The 19,684-nt window shown below is 36.1% G+C and overlaps 1 protein-coding gene across 18 annotated transcripts in view; it reads right to left on the bottom strand.

The window, feature by feature from the left end:
* Window positions 1-19,684, bottom strand: part of Tie (Tie-like receptor tyrosine kinase) — a 64,574-nt gene that overhangs the window by 43,052 nt on the left and 1,838 nt on the right. For 14 of the 18 annotated variants that reach the window (XM_067791021.1, XM_067791004.1, XM_067791005.1 and 11 more), the window contains 2 exons: window positions 5,066-5,491; window positions 4,838-5,003 (listed from right to left, as the gene is read on the bottom strand). The exons of 1 other annotated variant lie outside the window; for it this stretch is intronic. In XM_067791021.1, the coding sequence (XP_067647122.1) occupies window positions 4,838-5,003; window positions 5,066-5,335 (436 nt within the window). In that variant the 5' untranslated portion in view covers window positions 5,336-5,491. The remainder of the gene's footprint in view (window positions 1-4,837; window positions 5,004-5,065; window positions 5,492-19,684) is intronic. 3 more of the 18 variants (XM_067791010.1, XM_067791009.1, XM_067791020.1) reach the window with 2 other exon arrangements.

Here is a 19,684-nt window from a genome sequence, read left to right as displayed (position 1 = left end):
ACATTTAGGCGCGTCCGTTCAAAACCGCAAATGTGTGCATGCGTGTGCATGTGTGTGTGTGAATATGTGTGTGTGTGTGTGTGTGTGTGTGCGTTTGAACTTTGTAAACCCAGCAAATCGAGCGACTGATACTGATCTGATCTGATCAGCATTCAAAGCACTTGATGCTCAACATTTTTTCCATGTATCTACTATCATAAGTACAACGAATTGGTAGATCAAAATTATCATATTCCAATTTAAAATGTCGATAAAATGCTTGTTTTGCCTCAATGATTCCTCCAATATCAGATTCCTTTTCAATGAGCTCTCTACGAAATGCCTCTATAGCTTCATCTATAGTAAAAGTTCTCATAGGCATCCCTTCCGTTTAAAAATCACCTTTAGACGATGGTGCGATTGTTGTGGATGGTGAAAATAATGGTATCGTTGACAACACTTCAATTTCTTCTTCGTCATTCGTTAAAAGAGGCTCACTTTGTTTTAGTAATAATAATGAAATATTGATTGATAAAATATCATTACTATTGGGTAATTTTAAATTAGATTGAAAACTTTTCGAGTTTTGGTTTATCGCAAGCGCATTACTATCTATGTCGATATGTATTTGAACAAAATATATGCTGATTTTAGAGCACAAAGAATTTGTCGTTGGTTGATTTTCAAATTACAATCAATATGAAAATGATATTGACAACGCACAACATCTGGGTGTAAACTATATAATCTAAAGAGATTCATTCCATCACATTCTGTACTCTCCACTTCAATGTAAAACACCGGCTTTTGGAGGAACTCTGCTATCCATACACCTTTTCCTTGCCCCTTAACATAAACTTTTATATTCTTCAATGTTGACATCAAATAGTTTTTTTACAGATTTAAAACTATCGCTTTCATAGGACCATAATAAATTATGGTGGTGTAACATTAACCAATTAGCTTGTCGTTGATTATCCTTACTTAGATCCGAAAATTCAAATGGAGCTTTTATGTGGAAACTATGGAATTCTTCATTGTTGAGGACCACAGCTATTTCCTTTACAATAAATCTATTATCGTATGCTTTAAAGCCTTGAACATCTACTGTCGCAAACCTTATGAAAATTAATAAATAAATGTTTTTGTAATTGTAGGCTTTTTATACGTTAAGCACAGACAGGTGAAGCATAGTTGGGTATAAAAAAGAATTTTTATCATTCCCCCACACTTATATACTTTAGCAATATGGACCCTTTAAAAATTTGGAGTCCCCCATTTAAAATCTGAGCTCCATACTCTCCTGCACTGATGAACTTCTAAGCTCTTTTTTTTCTTGCAGTCAGAACACAAAACAAACAATTCGAAGCTTTTTCTTATAGATCAGCTAGAACGTATGCGCCTTACCTGCAAACTTACAAACTAATAAGAAGATAAACAAAATATTTAGTCTTCATATTTATTTGCGGTTTTATGAAATTCTCACATGCATATATACATATGCACATGCACACACACATATATATATATATGTTTCAAAGTTGATCAGTTAAGGTTTCTTATCAGCATGATCGGTTTTTTTCTCTTGTACAAACATTCCCAAGCGTAGGTATTAATTCCATTATTTTTTACAAATCTCTTATCTAAAAAAACTAAAAACTTAACGTTACTTTATTTATTTCTTGTGTATACAATTCATGGCATTGTGATCTAAAAACATACATTGAGTCCCCCCAATTTCTTTTCGAATAAACATCTTTTAAAATCATTTGCAGAAAGTTTGAGAGTAACACATTGTTTAACACCCTTAATTTTTTTAATCTCTTTTTCTTCTTGATCGATGCGAATAGAATACATTTTTGCTCTCAAACCAATAAATTCCTTCATTAATTTGCCATTATATTAATCTTTCATCATACCCAATCTAATAAAATGCCAAACAAAATGTTCAACCTGCCCCTGATCGGGTGCCCGACAGGCCCGTTTTGCAGACGAGAAAAAAAGAGGGCGTACTACAAGTGCCCATCGACTCCTTTTTGTAGACGAGAAAAATGGGGGTTGGGATTTGGGGGTTGGGATTTGGGGGTTGGGGTTGGGGTTGGGGGTGTTGGGGGGTTGGGGTTGGGCGGTACTACAGGTGTCCAAATGATACTTTTTGTAAACTAGAAAAAAGAGGGTGTGGGGGGATTGGGGGGCAGTCACTCGATTAGCAATATATGGGACTCTTTAAAACGGCTGGGGTGAAGTCTAGGACTCATTAAAGATATGAGGGGACATTTAAAAATTTGCGGCCCTTTAAAAATGTAGGGCCCCCCCCCCCCCCCTTTAAAGATCCTCTCCTGAACGGCAAAGCTGTGCTAAAAGCTACAAGCTCTAAGCTTTTTCTTATACATCGGCCAGAACAGAAACAAAAAGCTCTAAGCTTAAGAACGTGCGCGCCTTAAAGTAGGCAACGAAACTGTTTTGCTGTATATATATGTGTGTCGGTGTGTATATACTTTTCCTTTCACCATTTGAGTTAGAACCAGCTTTTTCATACTACTGCCCTGCGTTGTAAGGGATAAGGGATGGTTCTTTCTTACCCTCTATTGAGACTACCGCTAGGTCTTCGGCGCTGAAGTTAGATAGCATGAACGATTATAGGTGTTTCCTTATCATGACTGCAGCTCTAACCCTGCTCTCCGTCTTTGTGTAATAAACGTTAAATGCGCGAGCGCTGAGTTCGGAAACCTTTCCTCCAGATAATAACCATGGCTTCTGTATTAGCGCACATCAAACGCACCCTCCTCGAGAGTCAGGAGGAGCTCGGTCGATGCCACTTTCTTGTGTTGGAGGTTTATCTTTAAGACTGGCAATGCCATTGAGCTGTTTGTCTCCCACCAAATTATCCGCCAATGTGCTCACGTAATGGATTTCTTCTGTTGTTTCCCGAGTCTGGAGGTCCGTTCCTCCCTCCCCTGCTCGAAGCGTCTTTGTTACAGTCGCAGCATTTTTGAGCATTTTGTCCACTTCCAATACCTTCGAACCCTCCTCAAAAGTCAGGAGGAGCTCGGTCGATACCACTTTATTGTGTTGGAGGTTTATCTTTAAAACTAGCAGCGCCATTGAGCTGTTTGTCTCCCTCCAAATTATCCGCCACAGCGCTCATATAATGGATTTCTTCCGCTGTTTTCCGAGTCTGGAAGTCCGTTTCTCCCTCCCCTGTTCGAAGTGTCTTTGTTACAGTCGCAGCATCTTTAAGCTTTTTGTCCACTTCCAATACCTGCGAACCGTCCTCAAGAGTCAGGAGGAGCTCGGTCGATGCCACTTTATTGTGTTGGAGGTTTATCTTTAAGACTAGCAGCGCCATTGAGCTGTTTGTCTCCCTCCAATTTTTTCTCCACTGCGCTCACGTAATGGATTTCTTCCGCTGTTTTTAGAATCTGGAGGTCCGTTTCTCCCTCCCCTCTTCGAAGCGTCTTTGTTATAGTCGCAGCATCTTTGAGCTTTTTGTCCACTTCCAATACCTCCGTCTATACGCTTATATCCTTGTCTAAATTGAAAACATTTTCTAATAACAAAACTCAAAGCGATGTGAAACTTCTAAATAATAAAAAACTTACCACCACGACAGTAAATAATTATCCAAGTGTTGTTTAGATTTTGAATTGGTCTTTTGACAATTTATACCTAAGTGCAATAACAAATTTTTACTCAGCTGATGGCGTGACTCGACCATATACATAATTGATCCAGGACGTATACTATGTGGGTGGAGCTGATTTCCCTACTAACTTTTATTGCGCGTTTCACTTTCTCTGTACAAAACGTGTTTTCATTTACAAACAGCTTTGTACTTTCATGTCTGTTTCGCATTGAATGAGACTGGTCAAACTACAAGAAACTTATCAAGATTCGAACACCATCCGGCTACAGTGTTGCCTGGTTGTACCATATATTGAAAAGGTGAACCTTTTTTTTGGAAAATTTCAGGATTTAAGTAATTTTTTCTCAGTAGGCAGTATAATGTTTGCAGTTGTTTTTAAATGCAAGACAAGCATGGGGTTTTGTTGCTCATATATGTATTTTCCTTTCTTATTTTACATTTTCCTGATGAAATTTCTTTCGAAATGCATGCTGCAACAAGGCATTTAGAAAAGAATAAGAAATACTTGCAGGCTTAAATTTGTTCTTGTAGCATGAATGAAGAAAATGTATAAAGAAAGGAAAATTTATGGCTGACTTCACGGAAGCACCATGATCGAAAAAAAAGTTTTAAAGCCCATACAATTTTGATATAATTATGTGCAAGTCTCAAATGTCTAATGGCGTTTTTTTCTAAAAATAATGTCGCCCTGCTGTTTCTTGTCAGCTCTCTTATAAGTTTTCGTGCTCCTTTCATAAAATATGTATATTTTACTCAATAGGAAAAGTAGTTCCGCTCTCTACAAATTCAATTATTTACAAAGCTCTAGGTGACCTAATTATAAAGTAAGGACTTGAGAGTGTAACATGAGGGTAAAGTTGTTTGCAGAAAAGAAAACGAATTTAGATTCCTCGTTGATTTTTGATGAATTTGTTTCTCCAATTTGTTTATAGCAAGAACATAAATGCGCCATGGTTATTCGTAATCAATATAATTACATATTGCCCAAACTTCCGCGCTGTTAGTAAAAGTTTGGCTACAATAGTGCCGCTTTGCATCCGATTAGCAACAATTCTACCTGTAAAACGAAACTGCCGCTTTGGGTAACTTTCTCCCAATTTTTCTGCAGGGATGCGATTTTCAAACAATAATCCCATACAAACATAGGTGCAAATATACAATACTTACGTATACACGAATATATAATTAAATTTTCTCAATAGATGCACTTACCTTTGTTTTTGTTCATTATTTCTTTCGAGGCATTTAATTTTATTCTTACTTCGCCACTGTGCAGCGTGTCTGTCGTTTCAGTAGTTTTCAGGTCATCCTTTTCAGTTAATATTGAAACGGAAGGTGTTTTTAAAGTCGATGATGACGGCAGCAGTGGTGTGTCCTGCTTTAAAAACAAAAAAATTACATTCCCCCAGTTGACCAATAGAAGTTGATAATAACACCTACCCCTTGGTTTTCTTGGGGATAACGCTGGTGCCTCGTTTGCTGACTATTGATGAAAATTTCAGAATCAGCCTCTACAACAATGTCCTTCATCCTCGATTTGGACTGCGCAACATTGTCGCTGTCATCTCTACTGCCCTTATCGGACTGCAATATTGCTAAGTTTTTACCATTGCTACCTTTTAATATTATGATATAAAGCACCAGCACTGTCAGAACGACTGCATGTTTTCGTAAATAAACATTCATTATCACCAAATATTTTAATAACATGAGTTGCACCTAAGCGTTGCAGCGTTGTAGTTGATTTGATTTGATTTGGCACTCAACCTTAGTGATATTATTCACGGTCTACATCAAGACGGTCTAAATCAAGCTCCGCACTGATTTCCGGTGATCAATTAGGCGTAGCTGAAGCATTGAAATCTACTAGATAATTTAAAAAAAAAATTATTTATTTTTGTAGGTGTTTTCTACAACGTACTGTTATTGTTAAGAGATAAGAAAGATTTCGAAAATTATAACTATATAATACTTTGTCCTATTTCGGACATAAATATATTCAGGATCGATATGATTATGGTTTTATTGTTGTGACGTATATGACATTGGTCCAACTGCTACTAAAACTTAGAACACAGTCATATAATAAAATCTTGGGGAAGGGAAAAAATTCGAATAATCGATATGTCAATTATTTGGTAAAATTTCATACTAAAGAATTATAGTTTTGTTGTAGTTATAAAGCTCAAGACCAAAGAACGAAATAGAAAACTATGACGCAAAATAAAATTTATTATTATATCGGCCTACTGACTTGTAAGATCGCGGGCTCGAATCGACCTAAGAGGCCCATATAACAACATCATCCTGGAGCACGGGAGTAAAGGGTCAATGAATATGACACTATGGCATCATTGCCATAAAACAGGTCCAATTTTCACATCGTTTCTGCAGCACATGTCGCAGCGCTGTGAAAATCAATTGGCAAGAAACAGGATAGAAGTAGAAATAATGAAGCAAACAAACAACCACCGTGATAGCTGAATGGATATAGCAGCGGGGCCTATACGTTGCCGATGAAGGAATATACCAGTTCCCGAAATGGATCTATACAACGAGCTTTGGCAGTTGTCTTAATTTTGTCTTTCTTCTATTCTAATTTTAACAATTTTTTCATTTAAGAAAAAATGTATCATAACAATAATAATATAAAATATTATTATGAATTTTTTGGCGACCTTTTATCTTTAAATATGTATATATAGCTGGCTTTAGGTCCGTGTTTTATAATTGAAAAATTAAAAAATACCCTTTGATTCTTCTTTTACATCGATATATTTCGATTGCTCAACGGCAATCATCTTCAGGATTGTAGCAACTAACAAAAATAATAAAAATAACAATAAACAAATTTTGCATTTTACATTTCACATAAATACATACTTTTATTAACACGTCTGCTTTGTCCGACGTGGAGTATGGTACTGTTTTTTAGTGAGCAGGTGTTTGTAGATATGTGCGCTGTGATCTACGTCGCTCTTATAGTTCAGTCGTGTGTTAGTCGGAATATTAATAATGTGTAACATTTCTAGTGTGAAGCGTTTGTTATAGTGTTGTTCCTGTTGCAGTATTTTAGTCTCATCAAAGTTTGGTGTGTGGCCGCTGTCTGCACAGTGGGCCATGAGTGCTGTTTTTTGATTATTAACTTGATGGCAAAATTTAAAATCAGACTTATGCTGTGAAATTCTCGTTTTGAGTTTGGACTTTGTAGTACCTATATATATATTATTGCACGTTTCATCGCTATTGCCTTTACATGGTATCTTGTAAACTACATTATTTTTTTCCATTATTGGTATTTTCGATTTTGTTTTGTTAAATATGTTTTTTAAAGTGTTCGTAGGTTTATGCGCAATTTTTGTAGTTTCTTTATCATAGCAGTCAGATTTTGCTAAACGTTCTGATAGCCGCGGTACATAAGCCACCGACTTGAAAATAATGGGTTTATCGGGAGTTTTTGGTCTATTTAAATTTTTGGTTTTTCTTAATAAAGTTTTTATGGTTTTTTTCGGAAAATCATTGTTTCTTAGTAATGTGAAAATTTCTTTTTTAACTTCTTCGTGGTATACTTCATCTGAAGTCTGCAACATTTTCCGTATACAGCCCTTTGCTGTATTCATAATCATTGTTTTCGGATGTTTTGAATTAAAGTTTATAATTCGTCCTGATGCTGTAGGCTTTTGATACCACTTTAGTTTTAATTGATTTCCTCGTCTGTTTATTATGGAGTCCAGGTATGGTAATTCCTCGTCGTTCTCTAGTTCTATACTAAATTTTATATTTTTGTCAAAAGTGTTTAGTGTGTCAAGTGTGTTTTGTATTTCATTTTCTTTTATTATCGCGAATAGGTCGTCGACGTATTTGGTAAGTATTCTTGGTTTATGTCGCAACTTCAGCATAGTATCATCTAATAATTTTTCCATAACTATATCCGCTATTATTGGGGATGTGGGTGCACCCATCGGCATTCCTTTTAGTTGCGTATAGATAGTATCATTGAATTTGAAATATCTGCTCTCTTGAATGCAGAATTTAATTATTTCCATGAACAGCGTTTTTGGTATCTTTGTGTATTCTTTAATTGTATTCCATTTCTCTTGTATTATTTCAAGTGCCAATTGTATCGGGATGCTAGGGAAAAGCGAAACTACATCAAAGGAAATAAGCTTTTCATCTTCGTATATGTATGTATTGTTTACTCTTTCTTTAAACTCAATTGTGTTTTTAATATTGTACGTAGAACTCGCCGTTACGTTTTTTAAAATGTCTGCCATATATTTGGACAGTGTGTAAGAAGGTGACCCAATTGCTGAGCATATTGGCCTTAATGGAGTTCCTTCCTTATGAATCTTCGGGAGGCCGTAGATTCTGGGTGGCTGTGCGGTGGTTGTTATCATTCTTTTTCTCTCCATCTTTGTGATTATTTCCATGTTAAAAAGTTTTTCTACTAGTGCATTATTCTTGTTTTGTAAACGTGATGTTGGATCCTGTCTCTGAACTCTATATGTTGGAATTCCCGCCAGATATTCAAGCATTGCTAGCAAAGGGGCCGAAGTTCGGACTACCTGTAGATAACAAGAATTTCCCTCTCTTTAAATATATAGCAGACGGCGAAGATTTGGTACAAAGCATAAAAAGCAAAGATCAACAGGAGGAAGCTCGCACAAAACTCTCTTTGTTAATTTCAAATCATGCAACAACAAACAAACATTGTACAATAGACAATGCAATTTTAGATACAGTGGAGCAAACTAAGAAATTCCTGAATGAAAATAAAAACATTAGAATTTTAACATCCGACAAAGGGAATAAAACGGTGGCAATGGAAATTGGAGAGTATAATAAGAAAATGGAAGATATATTAATGGATCTAACAACATATAGAGTTCAGAGACAGGATCCAACATCACGTTTACAAAACAAGAATAATGCACTAGTAGAAAAACTTTTTAACATGGAAATAATCACAAAGATGGAGAGAAAAAGAATGATAACAACCACCGCACAGCCACCCAGAATCTACGGCCTCCCGAAGATTCATAAGGAAGGAACTCCATTAAGGCCAATATGCTCAGCAATTGGGTCACCTTCTTACACACTGTCCAAATATATGGCAGACATTTTAAAAAACGTAACGGCGAGTTCTACGTACAATATTAAAAACACAATTGAGTTTAAAGAAAGAGTAAACAATACATACATATACGAAGATGAAAAGCTTATTTCCTTTGATGTAGTTTCGCTTTTCCCTAGCATCCCGATACAATTGGCACTTGAAATAATACAAGAGAAATGGAATACAATTAAAGAATACACAAAGATACCAAAAACGCTGTTCATGGAAATAATTAAATTCTGCATTCAAGAGAGCAGATATTTCAAATTCAATGATACTATCTATACGCAACTAAAAGGAATGCCGATGGGTGCACCCACATCCCCAATAATAGCGGATATAGTTATGGAAAAATTATTAGATGATACTATGCTGAAGTTGCGACATAAACCAAGAATACTTACCAAATACGTCGACGACCTATTCGCGATAATAAAAGAAAATGAAATACAAAACACACTTGACACACTAAACACTTTTGACAAAAATATAAAATTTAGTATAGAACTAGAGAACGACGAGGAATTACCATACCTGGACTCCATAATAAACAGACGAGGAAATCAATTAAAACTAAAGTGGTATCAAAAGCCTACAGCATCAGGACGAATTATAAACTTTAATTCAAAACATCCGAAAACAATGATTATGAATACAGCAAAGGGCTGTATACGGAAAATGTTGCAGACTTCAGATGAAGTATACCACGAAGAAGTTAAAAAAGAAATTTTCACATTACTAAGAAACAATGATTTTCCGAAAAAAACCATAAAAACTTTATTAAGAAAAACCAAAAATTTAAATAGACCAAAAACTCCCGATAAACCCATTATTTTCAAGTCGGTGGCTTATGTACCGCGGCTATCAGAACGTTTAGCAAAATCTGACTGCTATGATAAAGAAACTACAAAAATTGCGCATAAACCTACGAACACTTTAAAAAACATATTTAACAAAACAAAATCGAAAATACCAATAATGGAAAAAAATAATGTAGTTTACAAGATACCATGTAAAGGCAATAGCGATGAAACGTGCAATAATATATATATAGGTACTACAAAGTCCAAACTCAAAACGAGAATTTCACAGCATAAGTCTGATTTTAAATTTTGCCATCAAGTTAATAATCAAAAAACAGCACTCATGGCCCACTGTGCAGACAGCGGCCACACACCAAACTTTGATGAGACTAAAATACTGCAACAGGAACAACACTATAACAAACGCTTCACACTAGAAATGTTACACATTATTAATATTCCGACTAACACACGACTGAACTATAAGAGCGACGTAGATCACAGCGCACATATCTACAAACACCTGCTCACTAAAAAACAGTACCATACTCCACGTCGGACAAAGCAGACGTGTTAATAAAAGTATGTATTTATGTGAAATGTAAAATGCAAAATTTGTTTATTGTTATTTTTATTATTTTTGTTAGTTGCTACAATCCTGAAGATGATTGCCGTTGAGCAATCGAAATATATCGATGTAAAAGAAGAATCAAAGGGTATTTTTTAATTTTTCAATTATAAAACACGGACCTAAAGCCAGCTATATATACATATAAAATATTATTGTTAGGTCTTCAGCTCGATTCGAACACGGGATCCTAAGATTTATTTAGAACGAATTTATTTAGATGTAACTTTTCGATATAATCTCCTACAACTATTTTAATGTATGCATTTTATGGTTGATATTTCGGTTTGAATCTTAAACCATTATCAGGAAAAATAAATGTACTTGATCGACTCGATGAAGCCGAAATATCGAACTCTTAATTAAAATGCCATCATTGAGGAATAAGCGATCAATCTAATTTTTCAAGGCATCTTCTTACAGGCATTACATTTTTTTCATTTTTCTACTCATTTAAGACTGTCTAGGCGGTTTCTTCATGTCGAAAATAGGTCCGTTATGGTCGAAATGGGTATCAACGGATGCGCATACCTGCTAGTTAAAGGAACAGCCGCTTTCAATGCCAACTCAACACGGATTTTGCAACACCGAATTCAATAAGTTATCAATACAATAAAAGAAAAGTTATAAATTAAAGCTAAATGCTCACTTTGCATTATTTTTTCAGGAAATTAATAAAGAAATATGAATTCAGATATAATGACCCAAGTCGAACATATTTTCAAATGGGCCTCAAGTTATTAAAAAAGCCAGTTATCCAAAAAAGGTGCAGACTTTTGAAAAAAATTCTATATCCCGATAAGCTAAGAGAAAAAGCGAAATCAGTGAAACAAAATCCTTAAGTAGGTTTCAGGGGTTTAAATACTCCTTTGAAATGATTATCACCTCATACTTAAGCTGAAGATATATGTACGAATGAGAAGGGTTTGAACAATCACTTGTTCTTATATTCAAACCTCTGATGTTTATTTGCGAAACTATAAAATAGCGTCTGAAATGTTAATTTCGATTTTCACACTTCACCATTCAACACCCTTGGAGTGAATCACATTGATTATAGCCAATCAACCAAATTTAAATATCACCTTCGTTACTGCTCCTGTTACAAATGTGAATACATAGCACATATGTATATTTACCAGATGAGGCGGTGGCCTTCCCAAGAATACTTAAAGTGGTAAAGCAAAAGCTTTCACAAGACAGCCGAACAAATGACCGGGATTGCGCGGATGAGGATGAGGATTACGTGATTTTCACCCACGAGTTACGCAATGATATCCACTTACACAGTTTATGATTTCGAGGGCGGCATCCTTGGCCGAATAGTTACTCCTTATCGTTTCAAGGTGTTTCTCTAGTTATTCGAATAGTCTCTTGTGGGATATGTAGCTCGGCAGCATGGAGCGACAAAAACATCTTCTAAAAAGTCTTCGGAGCTACACCTAGAACTTCTAAGAAAGTGACGCCGAGGAAGGTTTAAGATCGAAGTTGCAGCCCTATAGCTTCTGTGCTGGTATATGGTGTTAGGGTCAAGAGGCGTGGTAGCGATTGGTGGTCGGATTGCTACTGTTCGCACTTCGGAAATTGTAGCTTTTAAAAACAGCCGAAAAACTGGAGGCGCTATGCCACGAGAATCATGACTATCAATAGACCATTAATAGTGGCCGTAAGTCGCCTTTGTGGGTAACAACAAGGAGCCACGAATGATTTAAAGAAAGCATGTCAATGACGAGTATTAGGAGTTAGCCCAAATATTTTCTTCGGTGAAACTACGCTTGCACGAGACATACAGACAAAAGTGTGACCATTTTAAGTATTTTTATTTAGTTTTTTCGCCAAACGCAGCAGTACCAAGTCTAAGACCGGGGTTAGGTTCGAATCCTCCCTGGAGTAAGTGAATGAAGGACAGCCACTCGCAAGAAGCTACTCCTGACATTTTTGAACGATCCCCGAGAACTTGAGGCAAACACCATGGATTTTTCTAAGTTTTTTAAAGTGAGTGTGCCGGCGGCACCGCCGCAGCCGCCGATAAAGTGATCGGCGTAAACCTCTAGTTAACACACCATCGGTGGATTTTTGAATCAAAAAGTACGCCGAATAATTGGTCATTAATTGGTCACAATTTGTCAGCAGTTCCCACTAATTGGTCAAAAATAGAAAATTTTATATAGCCATTCAAAGTTTTTCAAGGTAAAAACAAATTTTCTGTCTGTTCGCCATACAAATTTTCTATGGTTGACCAATTAGTGGGACCTGCTGATAAATTGTGACCAATTATTCGGCATACGGTTTTAAACAAAATTTCAGAAATGAGGTTCTAACATCACAGAGCCCTCCAATATTGTGTCCGACCAGTTTGGCCTTTCTACGTCAACACGGCGCACTTTGAACACTGGCTTACACAAAAGCGAGGCTATTCCTGAATCAGCTCATGTGATACCGTCTCAGTAAATGTTGGCTTTGGGTTTGCGTATGTTGCTCGCTTCGTTTCGACATCTCGAATTCCATATATGAAGGTTTGAATGTTAACTCCCTCAATGTATTCCACAGGTGCGACCGCATTTGCAAGGTAAGCCAATGTTTCAATATCCGCCGCGAACTCTTACAATATTTCACCAGCCTTCTGGTAGCGGTTCAGTTGCTCCATTTGGTATATCTGTCTCCTATGCTCGCTTCCGTATCGCCTCTCTAGAGCGCCCATTAATGCTTCATAATTGTTTCGTTCTCACTCTGGAATGGCCTGTAAAATTTCAGTAGCAGGCCTTTTTAATGCCACGAACAATTCAGATAATTCGGCATTCCAGTTTCTCATTGCGAGAAAGCCCACTTATATGGACAGTCAATTCTCTCAAACCAAACAAGTCTTCGGGCCTGATTGGCATTATTTTTGCTGAATTTCGAAACTCTTTGAGAATTTGTCGCTGATGTTTAGCAATTACTTAGACTAGTAGGCTATATACCGAATTCTGGGAAGAAGGGCAAAGTCAAGGTTACTTTTATTCAAAAGGCTGCTAAGAGCTCACCTAAACACTTCAGACCAATTAGTATCTAATTGGGCGGCTTTTTGATCTGTGCGTGCGGAAAACGATTCCTCGGGGATTACTATCGCTTCACAGCTTGCCTACTGTTAGCATTGGTTCTTTTTACAGGATATACAGGAAGCCCCCTTGCCACGGGTGCTATTCACAGGGGATCGCCAAAAGTTCCACAAAGCAGAACTTCCTGGATAATTTGTATTTTTATTATAACTGATTTCTGGAAAATATTGATTTCTTACAAAAATTTTCTATACTAAAAAATGCACGCATATATCCGGAACACTTGCCACAGGTTGTGGAATCATTGAAAGCATATCACTCATTTGCTGCAACGTCGTCATAACTCAAAAAACATTACTTTTGAGTTAATAACATATAAACGTACCCTATATCATGATCTATGTTGTATAAAAACATCTTCGTGATCAGTTAAAAATTTAGCACGTGTTATAAAAATGAAAATATGCCTTTATATGCTCAACATATGGCAGTTAAAATCTTTGAATGGCTATCCTGGAAAATTGTGTTTTTTGAGTTATAACGACATTGCAGCAAATGAGCGATATATCTTTTTTTCTCACGTTCAACGTTACGATGGAAATTACTAAAAAATTCTTTAACAAAAACTGTCAAACGTGAATCTGAAACTCGATGGAGCGCCAGAATACAACCGGTTAGCGTTATCATCGATGGGCTAGAAAATGTAGTAGAAAACTTAGAAAAATTAGCAGAGGACACGAACACCACAAGTGACACCAGAAGCGAAGCTACAATTCTGTTGCAAAATATACTAAATTTTAGTTTCATAACATTAGTTCATTTTTGGTGTGAAATCTTAAGAAGGATTGATCATGTGCAGCTCAGATTACAAGATCCGGGGATGAATTTTAGAGAAGCGTATCATTATCTTAAATCATTAGCGACTCAACTATCCGAAATTCGAGATACTCTCTGTGAAAAACCAATAGAAAAAGCGAAGTCTCTCTGTGAAAAATTGGATATTAATATAGTTAAACCTGTAAGAAAGAAAGCGCCGCAAAATGCCTGGAGAATCGGCTAGAGATGTTGGTCTTTCGGCAGAATGTGAAATTTCTCGCGTTATGAAAAGTATTCTCGATCGTCTCAAACAAGAAATACGTACAAGATTTACGCGACTAAATGACCTTAAATTTAAATTTGGATTTCTCTTAGACGTTGGAAATTTGTTAACAAGGATAATAACGACTTAGAAAGAAATTGTAAGAACTTGGGTGAATTTTATAATATAGATTTCGATGGAACAGAACTATTTACCGAAATATGTACTGCAAATATTACTTCGCACTTCGCAAAATATTACTTCGCAGTAGAAAAGAAATTGAACCTAAAACTCTATTAGAATTACTCACTTTTATAATCTCGTATGGAGAACATGTTTTTCTAAACTTGCGAGTTGCACTTCAAATACTCTTGACTATCTCAGTATCAATTGGTAGCTGCAAACGTTCATTCAGCAAATTAAAACTGATTTTGACATATTTACAACCAACGATTGGGCAAGGTCGCCTAACTGACCTAACATTATTAAGTGTGGAAAAAGGAAAATTTGAAATGATAAATTTTGATGGCATCATTGATATATTTGCTTCCTCAAAGGCAAGCAAAATTTGCACATAGATATTATTTTTACTAATGTATTATAATCATATTATTATTAAATATTGTAACGAATTTACTGCAAATCCTCTTATTTGCATCCTTCTGCTAAGTTCGAATCACTAAACTGTTGAATAAATAACTCCAATATTGAATAATGGAAAAATGGCCTTTATTAAAGTACTTCACAATAACACTTATACTTTGCAACTAGCTTGCCTAATAACCAAACTGACTGATAGCTTAAATGAAACTGTTCTTTCGCCTCTACTGTTTTCGCCTTTTTATACTGTCTGATTTCTTCGTTGCATATTTCTAGGCTTTTCTAATTCTAGAAATTACTAGTTAGTTCAGCTACAACTACAGATGTATAACTTTTATAGCTTCTCTCATACCCCATGCGCTTGTATGTGTGAGTGACACTTCCCCAATTATAATTGCATACCTTTAGGAGCATCTCAGATAAGATATCTGCATGTGTTTTGTGCATCCTTCTCCGCTGCGTGTACGTACATATGTGTAGACATAATGATTGAATTATTGATGTGCATTACGTCACTGCTTAGCATTGGCTTAGAGATTTCAGTACCCCTTAGTGTTGCTAATATTCGTAACAATATGTATTTGAACCTACTTATAGATGATATATTCAGCCCATGATAAAAATATAGGAAGGGAAACCCATTCTTTTTTTGATTTAAAAAAGAATTTTAAAATCCCTCTCAAAAACTTTGTGGAAATGCCAAAGCAAAGGATACAAAAAATAGATCGAAAATTTGGTATGAATTTTTTTTTTTTTGTTCGGTTTTATAGTTTGCTTAATTTTTATTTTATTTAACCATGCATGGTCATAATTTGCTCATACCAGCATCCAGCTTACTTCCATCATCCAGTTGCAGGTCTTCGCAGCTGGACGATTCACCTAGTCCAACTGGGGATATTAATCTGTGGAGGCTGAATTTTTCCCCCACTTTGGCGTTAAGTGGGACATCACGATTTTGTTTTGATGCCATGCAGAGTACAGCGCACAAATGCTTATCATCGTCAGAATTACGTGGCGTAGTCTCTGTATGGTTCTTATTTTTGTTTTAAAAACCCCTCGCCTGGGTTAATAGGCTATAACACTCAAGAAACTTTAAATAAAATCCTCTAACGGAGATGCAAGGAATCGAGCAGTTTCAATATGTTTTTATTAAAAAGAAGTTGCTTTTACATATTTTTGTTCCATATTACAGACGAATAGACGATTTTTGCTATACACCAGGCTGGGGCCATACATAGAGATCGAAGTCGGGGCAGAATAACGCGCATATCCTTCGGAAGTGTGCAGTCTTCTTCGTCGATGACTGCAAAGGCGGGAACCTGACTTTGAAGGAAATCACAGACTCTGCGTTCGTGTTGCTCTGGATCATACTACACCAGACTCGTCGTAGGGCTTATGCAAATGTCTTCTTATCTGCATTGGGGGCGCAACTTCATCAATCAATTGTCTTTTGGATTGACTCGTTGCTCAGATGTCTTAAGAAGATATTCCGTGGAAGTTCTAAGTAGGAAATTGGCAGCCCTGCAACTTTTTCCGATGCAGTGATTTGAGGATTTTGATTTGTACTGAAGCAGAGACTGTGTTCGAACGTCACAACCAATAGTTGTTGGGGTTCCACAGTAGTAATGTTATGCCATCGAAGTGGCTGTCCAGTTATGTGCAAGGTCCACGTCGTGAACAATATGGTAGTATGTACATTAAATCAGTTGCAAGTCCTGTGATGTGAAAAATTTGAAGAGACAAGGCATATAAATGTTTATTTTGCAGCATAGTTTTCTTTTGTTGATTTCAGTCTGTATTCGCAGAGCCATGAAGCTGCCGGACAAAATTAAGTTCCTCCAACAAGCCTTTCAACCCGCCGGGGAACGAAGCTCTCTCCGTTGTTGTCCTTCAGCAACGAGGGCAATTTTTCCTATATTTCAGGACGAGGGTGGCAGAGGTATGATGACTTTCCCACCGTTATGATGGCTTTCACACGAAAATGATTACACTCCAACGATGAAGAATTCGGGGGTTCCCATAAAAATTTTGAGCTTAGCGTAAAAATATTTAATATAATAAAAAAATAAAATTAAAGAAAAAAAAACTTTTTTAAAAATAAGCTTTTATTATTTTGGGTAATAAAATTAACTAAAAAGTAAACAATAAATTGACTCTAAAGAAATATAACACTTTATAAGTTCATTGTAAGCTTAAACGATAATTAGGCTTTTTCGTCTGCGACAAAAAAATTCTATATTGTACATAATTATATATTTTTAACATTAAAACTTTACACCTAAATTATTAAATCTTACAGTTTATATCACAGTCCAAATTGTTCTAATAAAAAACGTGTTAAATTTTGATGGTATAATTAAGAACATTTAGGATCTCATTTTCTTGCTATCGCAATGTAGCACGCTTTTATTAGAACAATTAGGACTGTGATATAAACTGTAAGCTTTAATAATTTAGGTGTAAAGTTTTAATGTTAAAAATATATAATTATGTACAATATAGAATTTTTTTGTCGCAGACGAAAAAGCCTAATTATCGTTTAAGCTTACAATGAACTTATAAAGTGTTATATTTCTTTAGAGTCAATTTATTGTTTACTTTTTAGTTAATTTTATTACCCAAAATAATAAAAGCTTATTTTTAAAAAAGTTTTTTTTTCTTTAATTTTATTTTTTACTTTTTAGTTCGTTTTATTAACAAGTAATAGAAGCTTGTTCTTAGAAAAGCCTTTTTCTTAAATTTAATTTAAATATGAATTTTTTTTTTTAATTTTTAGTAGGGTAAATTATTATGGCTTTGGCCGTGTAAATTATTATGGTGTATTTGTATATTTTAGATTTAATGCACAATTAATATGTGTGTGTTTGAGCGGCCAAATAATAACAGTAGTATTGCTAAAGTGCTGCTTAGTTGATGGAATGTCGCTAATTTCCTAGCGATGATCAGCAGATTGTCAATATTTCGTTCAACGGACGCGCGAAATTGCCACATCTGCTCAAATTTTCCATTCTTGATTTAACTTAAGCTGTTATGCCAATATTTTTCAGCCAGCTTTTTTCAAATAGGTAATTTTTCCAAAAGCAAAATAAATTACAGAAAAGATTACAGAGTTAAACAGCCTTAAAAATTCAGCTATGTTGGTTATACACAGAAATACAACAGAGGGTTGTGTCTCCGCTTTTCGCAAGCGTTGAGATTCACCACGCGCCACATCTGCTCAAATTTTCCATTCTTGATTTAACTTAAGCTGTTATGCCAATATTTTTCAGCCAGCTTTTTTCAAATAGGTAATTTTTCCAAAAGCAAAATAAATTACAGAAAAGATTACAGAGTTAAACAGCCTTAAAAATTCAGCTATGTTGGTTATACACAGAAATACAACAGAGGGTTGTGTCTCCGCTTTTCGCAAGCGTTGAGATTCACCACGCGTGACACGCGTGATTCACCACGTCCAAATATCACAATCCACGGATAGGTACCGGCGGGTTTGTATGGGACTTAGGCTGTTATGCCAAAGTAAATACAAATCTTTAGGGATAACTGTGTTATCGATTAATTTATCGAATTCTAACAAAGTAATATTGCATTGTCATCGGAGTTATATATGTGTGCAAAATTTCAGCTCAATCGGACACCGGGAAGTGTATCAAATTTAACTTGGAAGATTCCATTACAGACAACAAAAGTGAAACTAAATAAAAGCTTATAATAAAAGTGTAATGTTTGTTTATGTTAATTTCATTGTAATGAAAAAAAATTATTTTTCCCCGGGCGCAAGGAAACCTCACTACGCCACTGGCTGTGACTTGACCGCGGATCAGGCTTTGTGACTTCAAATTGTTGGCTTTTTCACCTGGGGAATTCTATAATTCTTGCCAACTTAGACTTCATCCCAGAAAAGGCAGACTATTGTGTGCCAATAACTGCCCGCTGGAGTGGGGAAAAAACGAACTTGACAGTGGACTGGCTAGCTAGTTCACGCATGGGTAAAAATTGGAAGGGAGTTTTGAGTGAGGATCTCCATGTACGCTAACAATCTAAATTGCCCGATCACTGTAGCGTCTTCCAGGTGGAAGTTGCCGCTATTAAGGATGCGGTGGATGGAATGCTTTGCATTACTACTGCAGTTAGATAATTTAATATGTAAGTTCAACTGTGGTGCTATCGAGAGTGGCATGGAACTTCCTAGAGTCCCTTGTGGTTGAATCGAACTATTTTAAGATTAAGATCATCTCACGGTCAGAACATTTCAATTTCCCTCGAAATTGTCACGCGGATACAATTGAACCGAAAGAAGATGGGTGTAGGGAATTAGCAAAATCACTGCCCACCTATTCCTCTATAGATGGCCTCGAGGTAGATAACTAAATGCTGGACAGGTACAACCGCTTGCATTACAGCAAGACCCTTCTGGCCGGAAGTAGATAGCATGGGGTCTGCTTAAATTATTGCGTTCATTTAGCTCATCTAGCAATGGTGATTGTGGTTTTGACAAGACACTGTCAAATGGAAGCACATGGGGTACGTCTCCACATCCTGGAAAACCTATCTTGCTGCAGTTTCATGGAGGATGAAGAGGTGGAAACGCCGAGACCCTTCACGACTGGCTTCCCAGGTTTATTTAGGCAAAAGTATTTCGGTCTCGGCTCACTAGGATCCCCGAACGTCTTATTCGTGGTCGGAATCAGTCTTATTAGAAACTGAATCGTACGTGCGATTTCTGAAACGTAGAAAAATTCTTCGGCACCCATTTTAAATAATTTTTTTTTATTTCTTTTGTAAGTTGCTATAATGAA

This window comes from Eurosta solidaginis, chromosome 5, assembly GCF_040869045.1.
Source record: "Eurosta solidaginis isolate ZX-2024a chromosome 5, ASM4086904v1, whole genome shotgun sequence".
NCBI classification, from domain to species: Eukaryota; Metazoa; Arthropoda; class Insecta; order Diptera; family Tephritidae; genus Eurosta; species Eurosta solidaginis.
Note: the sequence above shows the minus strand (reverse complement) of the source record. Positions and strands in the feature narration are given on the sequence as shown.